At 38.7% G+C, this 12489-nt stretch overlaps 1 protein-coding gene across 1 annotated transcript in view; it reads right to left on the bottom strand.

Annotated features, from left to right (window-relative positions):
• The window catches only part of LOC106874002 (mitochondrial inner membrane protease subunit 2), a 421447-nt gene that overhangs the window by 119716 nt on the left and 289242 nt on the right, over window positions 1–12489 (bottom strand). Inside the window, exon 4 of the mRNA XM_089351430.1 lies at window positions 9151–9216. Coding sequence (XP_089207556.1) covers window positions 9151–9216 — 66 coding nt within the window. The remainder of the gene's footprint in view (window positions 1–9150; window positions 9217–12489) is intronic.

Genomic DNA, 12489 nt, shown 5'->3' with positions numbered 1-12489 from the left:
ACAGATATATATATATATATATATATATATATATATATATATATATATATATATATATATATATAATAAAAAAAGACAGCTTAAAGTAAATGGAACTTGTATAAGAGGAAGATCCAGAATGACATTGTGTAAGGAAGTGAAGATAGAGCCTAACAGTGGAAATGGCAAAGGACTGAGGTGATTACCTTTTCACTGTGCTTAAGAAGACCCAGTCATCAACAGCTGCAGCAAAGACATGTGCAGAGAGAAGATTTCAGAGGACTGATTTTCTGGAGAGGCAGGACTGGATGTAGTGGTTAGAAAAGGGTCTGTGGTGGTTGGACACGACAGGAATGATGAGAATAAAAGAAACAAGTGAGGAGGGAGTGCAACTAACCCCAAGGAATAGAGGCCATTAGAAATGAGTCAAAAAAGACAGATGGCAGCACATCAATCAGCCAGAGATAGAACATGTATGAGAGTGAGGCCTTTCTCTAGATGCACTCTAGGATGTTTCTTTGTATAAGAGCAACACTGTCCCTAATGCGGACACAATACTCCACTGTGGGCCTTACATAAGCTTTGTAGAATGTTAGTAATTATTAGTGGGTGAAGTACTTTCCTAACTCTGAACAGAAGGGCCAGCCCTTGGAATGTGGTTTTAGCTGTGTTAAGGATGTGTTTTCAACAGGAATCATCCTTAGTGACACAGAGGCCTAATATTTGATCACTAGCATAGCTAGAGGGGGGTAGAGGAAGGGGTCCACCCTGGGTGGCACTTTTATGGGGGTGGAACTACTTTTGTGTCTGCTGTAGGCAGTATGCATTTTTTGTGGGAGCCTGGGGGGAAACAAACTGAAGGGCTACCCTGGGTGGGACACTCTAGCTACTATGCTAGTGTATTTGATGCAATTATGAGAGTTCAAGTTGTGTGCTGTTCTTGTGTGTGTGTGTGTCTGTGTGTGTGCATGTATATGTAGTACATAGACACACATGAACCTAGATAGTATGGTTTTAGTCTTGCCAAGTGAAATATTCAATGCCTGCAAATGTATAATGACTTTATGTCTATAGGGAATGAAAGAAATGGAAAATATGAATCTCAAGTATAACACACACATATACACATATATCCATATTCACTCACAAGACATTGGTCAGCTGGAGCTACAGTAAAAGACACATACTCAAGGTGTTGTAATGTGGGACTGAGCCTGAAACCATGTGGGACTGAGCTTGAAACCATGTGGTTGCAAAGTGAGATTCTGCATATAAAAAAATGGTTAACAGAAGCTGGACCACATGGGAATTAAACAAACAGGATAAACTGACCTCAAATATACCATATGAAGAAAATATAAAATATTTACCATGTTGCCTTATGGGACATCTAGGTATTTCAGTGACATTTTCAGTTTGTCAGCCATCATTGAACAATGGACATATGAGGTGGTATCAAAAAGTTTCTGGACTAGTTCTGTAGCACACCAACAGATGGTAGCATATGGTTGCATGCATATTGAGAGCTAGCAGTGACCTTCATGAGGCAGTGTGTAGAGTGACATCACTGTGTTTACTTTGCAAGTTGTGAAATTTGTATTTTTGTGATCACGTGTATGCTGTAGTTTGCAATTTTGTCATGGATAGGAACAAAGAGCCAACGTGAAATTTTGCATTAAACTTGGGAAGTCTGCTACAGAGACATTGAGCATGTTTCAGCAGGCTTACGGTGACAAGGCAATGGATCATACACAATGTTTCGAGAGCCATAGGTGCTTCAAAAGCAGAAGAACATCCTTGGAAGATGATGAGTGATCTGGAAGACCTGCCATGAGCATCACCCTCATCAATGTGGTATTATACATTGAGAATTCATTCCCCAGGACTAGACCATCAACCGAGAGTTCTACTACAATATTTTGAAGCATTTGAGCGAGGACATTCGGTGAAAGTGACCGGATCAGTGGAACATGAAGAATTGGATTCTTGATGATGACTATCCACTCTGTCACCAAGCTCTCCTCACTTGTGAGTTTCTCACCAAAAACAACATGGTATTGCTTCCACACCCACCCTATTCACCAGATTTAGCATTTAGATCGTCAACAAGTAAACAGTATTGTTCAGTTGCAATCTGGCATGAAAATATATCTGGCCATTGCACTATGGATGCTTCAAAGAAATGAAGGAAATATTATTTTACTTGGAAACAGGTGAGTGCTAGCAACTGGAAGAGCATCAGACTGTAGAACAGAAAGATCTGGTTCAATGACTTACTTCTGACCCAAGCAAGCATGGAAAAAAAAAACTGGATGTTAAAATGATGATGAAGTGGTGATGATGATTGTAAGTACACACACACACACACACACACATGTATATGTGTGTGTATATGTATATACACAAATGCACAGATACACACACACGTGTGGGCGTATGTGCACGTGCACACACACACACACACACACACACACAAGTGTTAATAATCACAAGAAACCGAAGGTGATAACCAAATTGGTAGTATTAAAACTGTACTGATATACTTCTGTATAATGTTGTATTGATTTCTATGACTGTTATTGTTGTTATTCACGGTGATAGTGATGGTGGGGGTGATGATGGTGGTGATGATTGTGATGGTGATGCTGGTGTTATATTTTGTTTTTGTAGTTGTGACTTTGTATTCAAGAAAACGCTTTTATAACATTGTACCACATACACACATACACATCATGTATATATGTATATAAATATGTGCAGCTGTATATATGTATATATGTATATAAATATACACAGACACATATATATAAATAAATAAATAAATAAATAGAAATATGCACAATACACACGTGTCTATTACAGACATATACATAGATGCAAATAGATATATGTAACATGTATAAATAGACACAACCACACACACAGACACATGTATATATATATATATATTGTGTATCTATATCTATATATATATATTGTGTATCTATATATATATATATATATATATATATACACATATATATTGTGTATTTATATATGTGTATATATTTATATATGTGTATATATATATATATATATATATATATATATATATATATATATATATATATATATATTTCTATATACACACACATATGCATACACACATACATGCATATACATATGTATATATCTAAGAACTCACATTCATACACAGGTATATGTACATTCATATAGGTATGGATACATATATAAAAACACAAGAAGAGGTACAAACACACATACAAACATTTACAAACACATGCAGAGACACAAACAGACATGCAAACATATACAAACACTTGCATACAGCATATGTATGGAAACAGAAATATGTCTCACATACACACACACACATACATACACACAAACAAACACCAGGAGAGTGACAGAGAGAGAGACAAAGAGAAAGTGAGAGTCATACAGCCATACACCCACAGACAACCTACACATATACATATATAATAATTGCAAATACAGTCAACTACTCACACATATACCTAGATACAATTACAAACATAGCAAGACACACACACACACGCATTTACACACAAACACATCTACACACACAAACACATCTACACACACACACACACCTCTTACTACAGTATCAATAGACATTAAATCAATGTTGAAGATCTGTGAAGATCTTGTTAAGTTAATTAGTACATCTTCCACTCTTCTTACACACACACACACACACACACACACTACCTTGTACTGTCTTAACAACAGAAACACAAAGACACAACATACAGAATGCTACACTCATAAAGCCAGAAACACAAAGATGCACACATAGAGACAAATATACACACACACACACACACGCACACACACACACACACACACACACACACACACACACACACACACACACACACACACATAAACAAGCACACATGTTCTGGTTGTCAGAGGTTGGCCTCCTCAATGTCACATGGCACCATGCATCAGGTGCAAAACAGCATGATGTGATAGTAATACATGGACAGGTGCAACATGAAGTGTGTCACAAAAGAAATAATTGCCTACTGTAACACAGCCATCACTACCACCACCACCACCACCCTCACCACTAACTGGCTACCATGGTCTTTTTCAAAATTTACAGTCCCTGTAGATGTAGAGTAAGGTATAGATGTGGTGGCCATGCTGTTCATCTTGTTGTAGTTGAGAAGTCTGCCTCCTATCCACATGGATTTGGGTTAAGTCCCACTGCAGGGCATCTTGGCAAGTGTCATCTACTGTAACTATCAGGTGTTTTCTACTATATATCATCATCATTTAATGTCTGTTGTCCATGCTGGCATGGGTTGGATGGTATGACGAGGGCTGGTAAGCTGGAAGGCTGCACCAGACTCCAGTCTGTTTTGGCATGGTTTCTAATGCCAACCACTCCGAGAATATATTGGGTGCATTTACGTTCTACTGGCATGGGTACATTTGCATGACACCAATATCTGCCACAACTGCAGTTTTATTTGGCTTGATGGGTCTTCTTCTCAAGTATGGCATAATGCCAAATGGACTTTATGTATATATATATATCATCATCATCATTATCGTTTAACGTCCGCTTTCCATGCTAGCATGGGTTGGACAATTTGACTGAGGACTGGTGAAACCGGATGGCAACACCAAGCTCCAATCTAAATTTGGCAGAGTTTCTACAGCTGGATGCCCTTCCTAACGCCAACCACTCAGAGAGTGTAGTGGGTGCTTTTACGTGTCACCCGCACGAAAACGGCCACGCTCGAAATGGTGTCTTTTATGTGCCACCCGCACAAGCCAGTCCAGGGGCACTGGCAACGATCTCACTCGAAAATCCTACGGGAGCCAGTCAGGCGGTACTGGCAACGGCCACGCTCAAAATGGTGCATCTCATGTGCCACCCGCACAAGAGCCAGTCCAGGGGCACTGGCAACGATCTCACTCGAAAATCCTACGGGAGCCAGTCAGGCGGTACTGGCAACGGCCACGCTCAAAATGGTGCATCTCATGTGCCACCCGCACAAGAGCCAGTCCAGGGGCACTGGCAACGATCTCACTCGAAAATCCTACGGGAGCCAGTCAGGCGGTACTGGCAACGGCCACGCTCAAAATGGTGCATCTCATGTGCCACCCGCACAAGAGCCAGTCCAGGGGCACTGGCAACGATCTTACTTGGCTTGCCGGGTCTTCTCACGCACAGCACATTTCCAAAGGTCTCGGTCCGTAGTCATCGCCTCGGTGAGGCCCAATGTACGAAGGTATTGCCTCACCACCTCAGCCCAGGTCTTCCTGGGCCTACCTCTTCCACGGGTTCCCTCAACTGTTAGGGTGTGGCACTTTTTCACGCAGCTATCCTCCTCCATTCTCACCACATGTCCATACCAGCGCAATCGTCTCTCTTGCACGCCACAACTGATGCTTCTTATGTTCAGCTTTTCTCTCAAGATACTTACACTCTGACGGGTATTCACATTGACATTACACATCCAACGGAGCATACTGGCTTCATTCCTTGCGAGCTTACGTATGTCCTCAGCAGTTACAGCCCATGTTTCACTGCCATGTAGCATGGCTGTTCGTACGCATGCGTCATACAGTCTGCCTTTTACTCTGAGTGAGAGTCCCTTTGTCGCCATCAGGGGTAAGAGCTCTCTAAACTTTGCCCAGGCTATTCTTATTCTAGCAGCTACACTTTCAGTGCACCCACCCCCACTACTAACTTGATCGCCCAGATAGCGGAAGCTATCGACTACCTCTAGTTTTTCACCCTGGAATGAGATAGAAGTTGTTTCCTGTTTGTTTACAGTCTTTATTGCACCTGAACATCTGCCACAAACAAAAACTAACTTGCTAGGTAACCTGCCTTTGATGTTGTTGCACCTCTTATGTGTCCATAGCTTGCACCGGGTACATCTTATAGAGTTACTACCTACTCCTTTTCTACATACTGAGCAGGGCCATCTACCTGAAGGGGTTTGTGTTTTATCTACCTTCCTACTTATTAGGATTTTGGTTTTAGCTAGGTTGACTCTAAGGCCCTTCAATTCTAGACCTTGCTTCCACACCTGAAACTTCTCCTCTAGTTCTGATAGTGACTCCGCAATTAGGGCAAGGTCATCAGCATAGAGGAGCTCCCAGGGGCAACCTGTCTTGAACTCCTCTGTGATTGCCTGGAGGACTATGATAAATAAGAGGGGGCTGAGGACGGAACCTTGGTGGACCCCTACCTCTACCCGGAATTCATTGCTGTACTCATTTCCAACCCTCACCTTACTGGCAGCATCTCTGTACATGGCTCGCACAGCTCTCACTAACCATTCTTCTATCCCAAGTTTCCTCATTGACCACCAGATAAGGGATCGGGGGACCCTGTCAAAGGCTTTCTCCATGTCAACGAAAGCCAGGTACAGAGGTTTATCCTTAGCTAGGTATTTCTCCTGCAGCTGTCTCACTAGAAATAAGGCATCAGTAGTGCTTTTACCTGGCACGAACCCAAACTGCATCTCATCTAAATTGATTCGCTCCCTAATTAGTTGGGCTATGACCCTCTCTGTAACTTTCATAACCTGATCTAACAGCTTGATGCCTCTGTAATTATTTGTATATAAAGCGTCACCTTTACCTTTGTAGCAGTTGACTATGATGCTGCTGCACCAGTCATTGGGTATGACACCTATATATATATATAAATATCTATCTATCGATATATATATATATATATATATATATATATATATATATATATATAAATGTCACAATATATTAATTTAAGTAATCCAGTAATACTCATGAAAAAGCTCTTAATGTATCATTCTACAAATCATTGAATATATAGTGTGATACAAGAGAAACGATAAGGAGAATATAAAGTCATAAACAACAGAAATAGTTTGATGAAATTTTCTTTAACAATTAGAAAATTAGAATATTACAACAATATTTAACAAAGACTTTCTTTCACCTGAAAACATAGCTTAATTTCTGGATTATTTTCAAAGATTATTTGCATTTTGCATTAATGCAGACATGTAAGCAATTTATTTACTATTAAATATAATAACATAAATTATCTACATTTTTTAAGTTACAAAACAATGTTGATATTTGAATTTTATTTTATTAAATAAAATTTCATCAAACTATTTCTCTATCATTTATGACTTTATATATATACTCTTTAACTCTTTTACTTGTTTCAGTCATTTGACTGTAGCCATGCTGGAGCACCACCTTTAGTCGAGCAAATTGACCCCAGGACTTATTCTTTGGAAGCCTAGTACTTATTCTATTGGTCTCTTTTTGCCGAACTGCTAAGTTATGGGGACATAAACACACCAGCATCGGTTGTCAAGCAATGGTAGGGGCACAAACACAGATACACAAAAACATATATATATATATATATATATATATATATATATATATATATACATATATACGACGGGCTTCTTTCAGTTTCCGTCTACCAAATCCACTCACAAGGCTTTGGTCGGCCCGAGGCTATAGTAGAAGACACTTGCCCAAGGTGCCACGCAGTGGGACTGAACCCAGAAGCATGTGGTTGGTAAGCAAGCTACTTACCACAGCCACTCCTGCACCTATATATATTTATATATATAGTCAATTCGAATAAAAGAACAATAAAATTAACAATAACAAACAACAAGAGGACGTGCACAAGGAATGTATTGGTTTGACGCTCAGTAAAAAGAGAGAGCCTTTGATGTTTCAAGCATAGCTTCTTCAACAGAGAAAGGGAAAAGTCCGAAGAAAGAAAAGAAATAGTCAACAGTACACATACAGGCACAGGAGTGGCTGTGTGGTAAGTAGCTTGCTTACCAACCACATGGTCTCAGGTTCAGTCCCACTGCGTGGAACCTTGGGCAAGTGTCTTCTACTATAGCCTCGGGCCAACCAAAGCCTTGTGAGTGGATTCGGTAGACAGAAACTGGAATAAGCCCGTCGTATATGTATATATGTATGTGTGTGTGTTTGTGTGTCTGTTTGTCTCCCCAGCATCGCTTGACAACCGATGCTGGTGTGTTTATGTACCCGTAACTTAGCGGTTCAGCAAAAGAGACCGATAGAATAAGTACTAGGCTTACAAAGAATAAGCTCTGGGGTCAATTTGCTTGACTATAAAGGCAGTGCTCCAGCATGGCCACAGTCAAATGACTGAAACAAGTAAAAGAGTAAAGAGAAAGAGTATATACACACACACATATATGGATATATGTATGTCATTGTGTTTGTCCCCCTACCCATCACCACTTGACAACCAGTAGTGGTTTGTTTACGTCCCTGTAACTAAGAGATTTTGTAGAAATGACCCATAGGATAAGTATCAGACTTTAAAAGAAATATAGTGGGTACTGGGGTTGATTTCGTCAATTAAACCTTTCAAGGGATTTCCCCAGCATGGCTGCAGTCCAATGACTGAAATTAGTAAAAGCAGATCAATGTGTCTTAACCTGCTTCTACACTACTATATTCCCATGTCCACATATAGTTCCTCAACCTTGCACTGATGTCTGGTTCTCCAATACAGGGGCACCTCCTGGTCTCACATTACTGTGTCACAATCCAGTTAACAATATAATAAAAAAAAATCAGATGTGAAAATTCTGAACAAAGAACAAGAAAATTAAGTTCCATCAGAAGTAATAATGAAATCCACAGAAAATGAAAATAATATTCAATCCATAATTATTTCTTCACTCACTTGAATACTGAAACATTTAATATAAGCATGGCTTAGTGGTTGGGGATCACAAAATTGATTCTGGAACCAGGGTGTGTGTTGTGTTTATGAGCAAAACACTTCATCTTATGTTACTCTCTGACCTCTGTAATACCTGATGTGTGGCACACTATGCACCTGCAAAGGCAATGTTAATTTGATTGAGGGAGTGAGCCAATGTACACCACAAGCATTAGATCACAGTAAACAAGTCAGCTGTGTCAGTTTTTCAGCAAGTAATTGCATATCCTCAACTATAACCTACACCAAGAAACTTCACAAATACATCGTTAATACACCCGAATCCACAAGCAGGTTAGTCATTATGAACACAATAATTCAATAGCTCATGTTGGATAAAGATGTCATTAGAACAACCAACATAATCATTAACACAGGGAAATCATGAAACAACTTACCGAATGTTGTCTCCTTCAAGAGCAATGATTCGTTTCACGAGTTTTTGGTGAGGGTTCCTTGGAGAACTGGATGAATTTTGAAAATTAAAAAAAAAAAAAGAACAAATACATTAGACAAAAATTGTATAAGGTTTTTATTATTAAGGTTATTAAGGTTATTAGGGTTATTAAGGTTTCAAATTAATGGAAAATTTAATTGAAACAACAGTAGGTTGTAATCTTTTTTAATCTGGATCTTAATCTTTTGAAGAAGACAACAAATATTTCTACACTAAGAAGGGATTCATTTTCACAAATTTCTTTAAAAGTCAAAAATATTTGAATCACCATAAACAAAGAAAAGTGTGTGTGTGTGTGTGTGTGTGTGTGTGTGTGTGTGTGTGTGTGTGTGTGTGTGTGTGTGTGTATGCACACACACACACACATATACACATATACATACACACACACACACATATATTAATCAATGTGTACAGTATTATAGATTCATTACAACTGATCTTATCAAGCAGTTTTGCACTGGTATTAAAAACTGAAGCTGGATAACAGCACGGTAAAATAATATTATGTGTTCTTCAGAGCTGGGAGGTGTGGAAAAATTATGGCAACTGCTCTCTGTTATTGGAGGTAAAAAATGACATCCGGTTAGTTTGTGTTGCGAAAAAAGAATGAAACAAAGCTATGGGAGGTGAATTGAGCAAAAATGTCAAGAGTTATGTCCCTGAGATTATGTAAGATGTAAGAGCTTACATATATATATATATATATATATATATATATATATATATATATATATATATATATATAATGAGAGACACAGAAGATGCGTTGAAACAATTGTAGTGATCAATAAACATTCTTGTATCTTCCATCTTCTGTCTCTCTAATTAATCAAATATATATATATATATATATATTCTTGAAGATATATATATATATATATATATATATATATATATATATATATTCTTGAAGATATTTAATTTGTTTTCTCTCTGTCACAAAAATGGTAGGCCAATAAATCAGTCCAGTCATCTTAGAAGGGTTAGTAAAATGAAAATTTATCAAACAAAATCTTAACAACACTCCTGAAAACAGTTGCAAATATTATACACTCAGAGGCCTATCATGTCTGATAAGATTATCAGAATGTATCAGGTGTTGCTTTGTGTTGTTATCTTTCCCAAGTAGGTATGAATCTAATGATTTTCAGGGAGGTGTAAATGAAAGTTGTGAGGCACATGCCTTTATCAAGCAAATCATCATCATTTTAATGTTCACTTTTCCATGCTCACATGTGTCAGACAGTAAGGCAGGTTTTTTTTACAGATAGATACCCTTCCTGTCACCAAGCAATTTATTTAGTTTCCAAGCAATGTAATATTTCTGTTTCTGTGGGAGATCAGAAATGTATGATACCCCTTGTATGACAGTGACACTCATTTACAACTACCCAACAATGAAAAGATGAGAAAGCACAAACAGACAGAGGGTTCTTTCAGCTTCTGGCTACCAAATCTAATGTAGTAGTCAATACTGGGGATAATGGTATCTACTAAGCCTACTCCTCAAATTTCTGGCCTTGCATTTTGTTAGAAACAATTAATATTGATTTCAAACTTTGGTGCAGGGCCAGCAATTTCAGGGTAGGGATAAGTCACTTACATCAACCCCAGTGCTCAATTGGTACTTAATTTATCAGCCCTGAAAAGAAAAAAGGCAAAGTCAACTTTGGGGGAATTTGAACTCAGAACATAAACATGGATGAAACACTACTAAGCATTTTACCCAGCATGCTAACAATTTTAGCAGCTTGCCACCCTAGAAACAAGGTGCAGATATGGATATAAGCACAGGCATGGCTGTGTGGTTAAGAAGTTTGCTTCCCAACCACATGGGTCTGGGTTCAGTTCAACAGTGTGACACCTTAAGCAACTGCCCTCTAGTATAGCCCCAGACTGACTAAAACCTTGTGAGTGAATTTGGTAGACAGCAACTGAAAGAAACTTGTCATATATGTACATGTGTGTGTGTGTGTGTGTGTGTGTGTGTATGTGTGTATGTGAGTGCCAGCATGTAAGTGTATGTATATGTGAGTGCACACTTACACACACAAACAGTCTTACTTGTACACAGACATACACACACTCATACTTGCGTGCACGCGCGCACACACACACACACACACACACACACACACACACACACACACACACACACACACACACAAACAAACAAGGCCATATCCTTATCAATGTTGTTTTAACATCTACTTTCTCTATGCTTGCATGAGTCAGACAGAATTCATTAAAGCAGATTTTCAACAGCTCGATATCCTCTTGTTGCCAACCTTCATCTGTTTCTAAGCAAGGTAATGCTTTCTCATGGCTGGGCAGGTTTCTATGAAAAACTAGAAACAAAGGACACTGCTTTTATGATGGCAACATTTATTCTTTTATTCTTTTAGATACAAACAAAGGCACATGTGTGGCTGTTGTGATAAGAAGCTTGCTTCCCAACCATATGGTTCCAGGTTCAGCCCTTCTGCATGGAACCTTGGACAAGTGTTTTCTACTACAGCCTCAGGCCAACCAAAGCCTTGTGTGTGGATTTAATACAGAGAAACTGAAAAAAGCCTGTTATGTGTGTGTGTGTGTGTGTCTGCGTTTGTCCCTCACCATCACTTGACAACTGATGTTGATGTGTTTAAATCCCAGTAACCTTGTGGTTCGGTAAAAGAGATCGATAGAATAAGTACAAGGCTTACAAAGAATAAGTCTTTGGGGTCAATTTCTTCGACTAAAAAAAATCCTTTAAGGCAGTGCTCCAGCATGGCCACAGTCAAATGACTGAAACAAGTAAAAGAATAAATGTTGCCATCATAAAAGCAGAGTCCTTTGTTTCTAGTTTTTCATAGAAACCTGCCCAGCCATGAGAAAACATTACCTTGCTTGGAAACAGGTGAGGGTTGGAAACAAGAGGATATCCAGCTGTTGAAAATCTGCTTTAATGAATTCTGTCTGACTCATGCAAGCATGGAGAAAGTAGACGTTAAAACAACAATAAAAAGGATATGGCCTTGTTTGTGCATGTGTGTGTGTGTGTGTGTGTGTGCGCGTGTGTGCAAGTATGAGTGTGTATATGTGTGTGCAAGCATGAATGTGTTTCTGTGTGTGTGTAAGTATGTGCGCACATAAATACAGATGACATTAGTCAACAAATATCAAACTTATCATAACATGGTTAAATATTTAATACAGCTACCTTAAACAACAACAACAAAAGCTGAGCAAGCGATATAATTTCAAAGAGAAACTTATGTACATAGAACAACACAGA

This window comes from Octopus bimaculoides, chromosome 4 (genome assembly GCF_046866305.1).
Source record: "Octopus bimaculoides isolate indiv1 chromosome 4, ASM4686630v1, whole genome shotgun sequence".
NCBI classification, from domain to species: Eukaryota; Metazoa; Mollusca; class Cephalopoda; order Octopoda; family Octopodidae; genus Octopus; species Octopus bimaculoides.
This window is presented reverse-complemented; position numbering and strand designations above follow the sequence as displayed.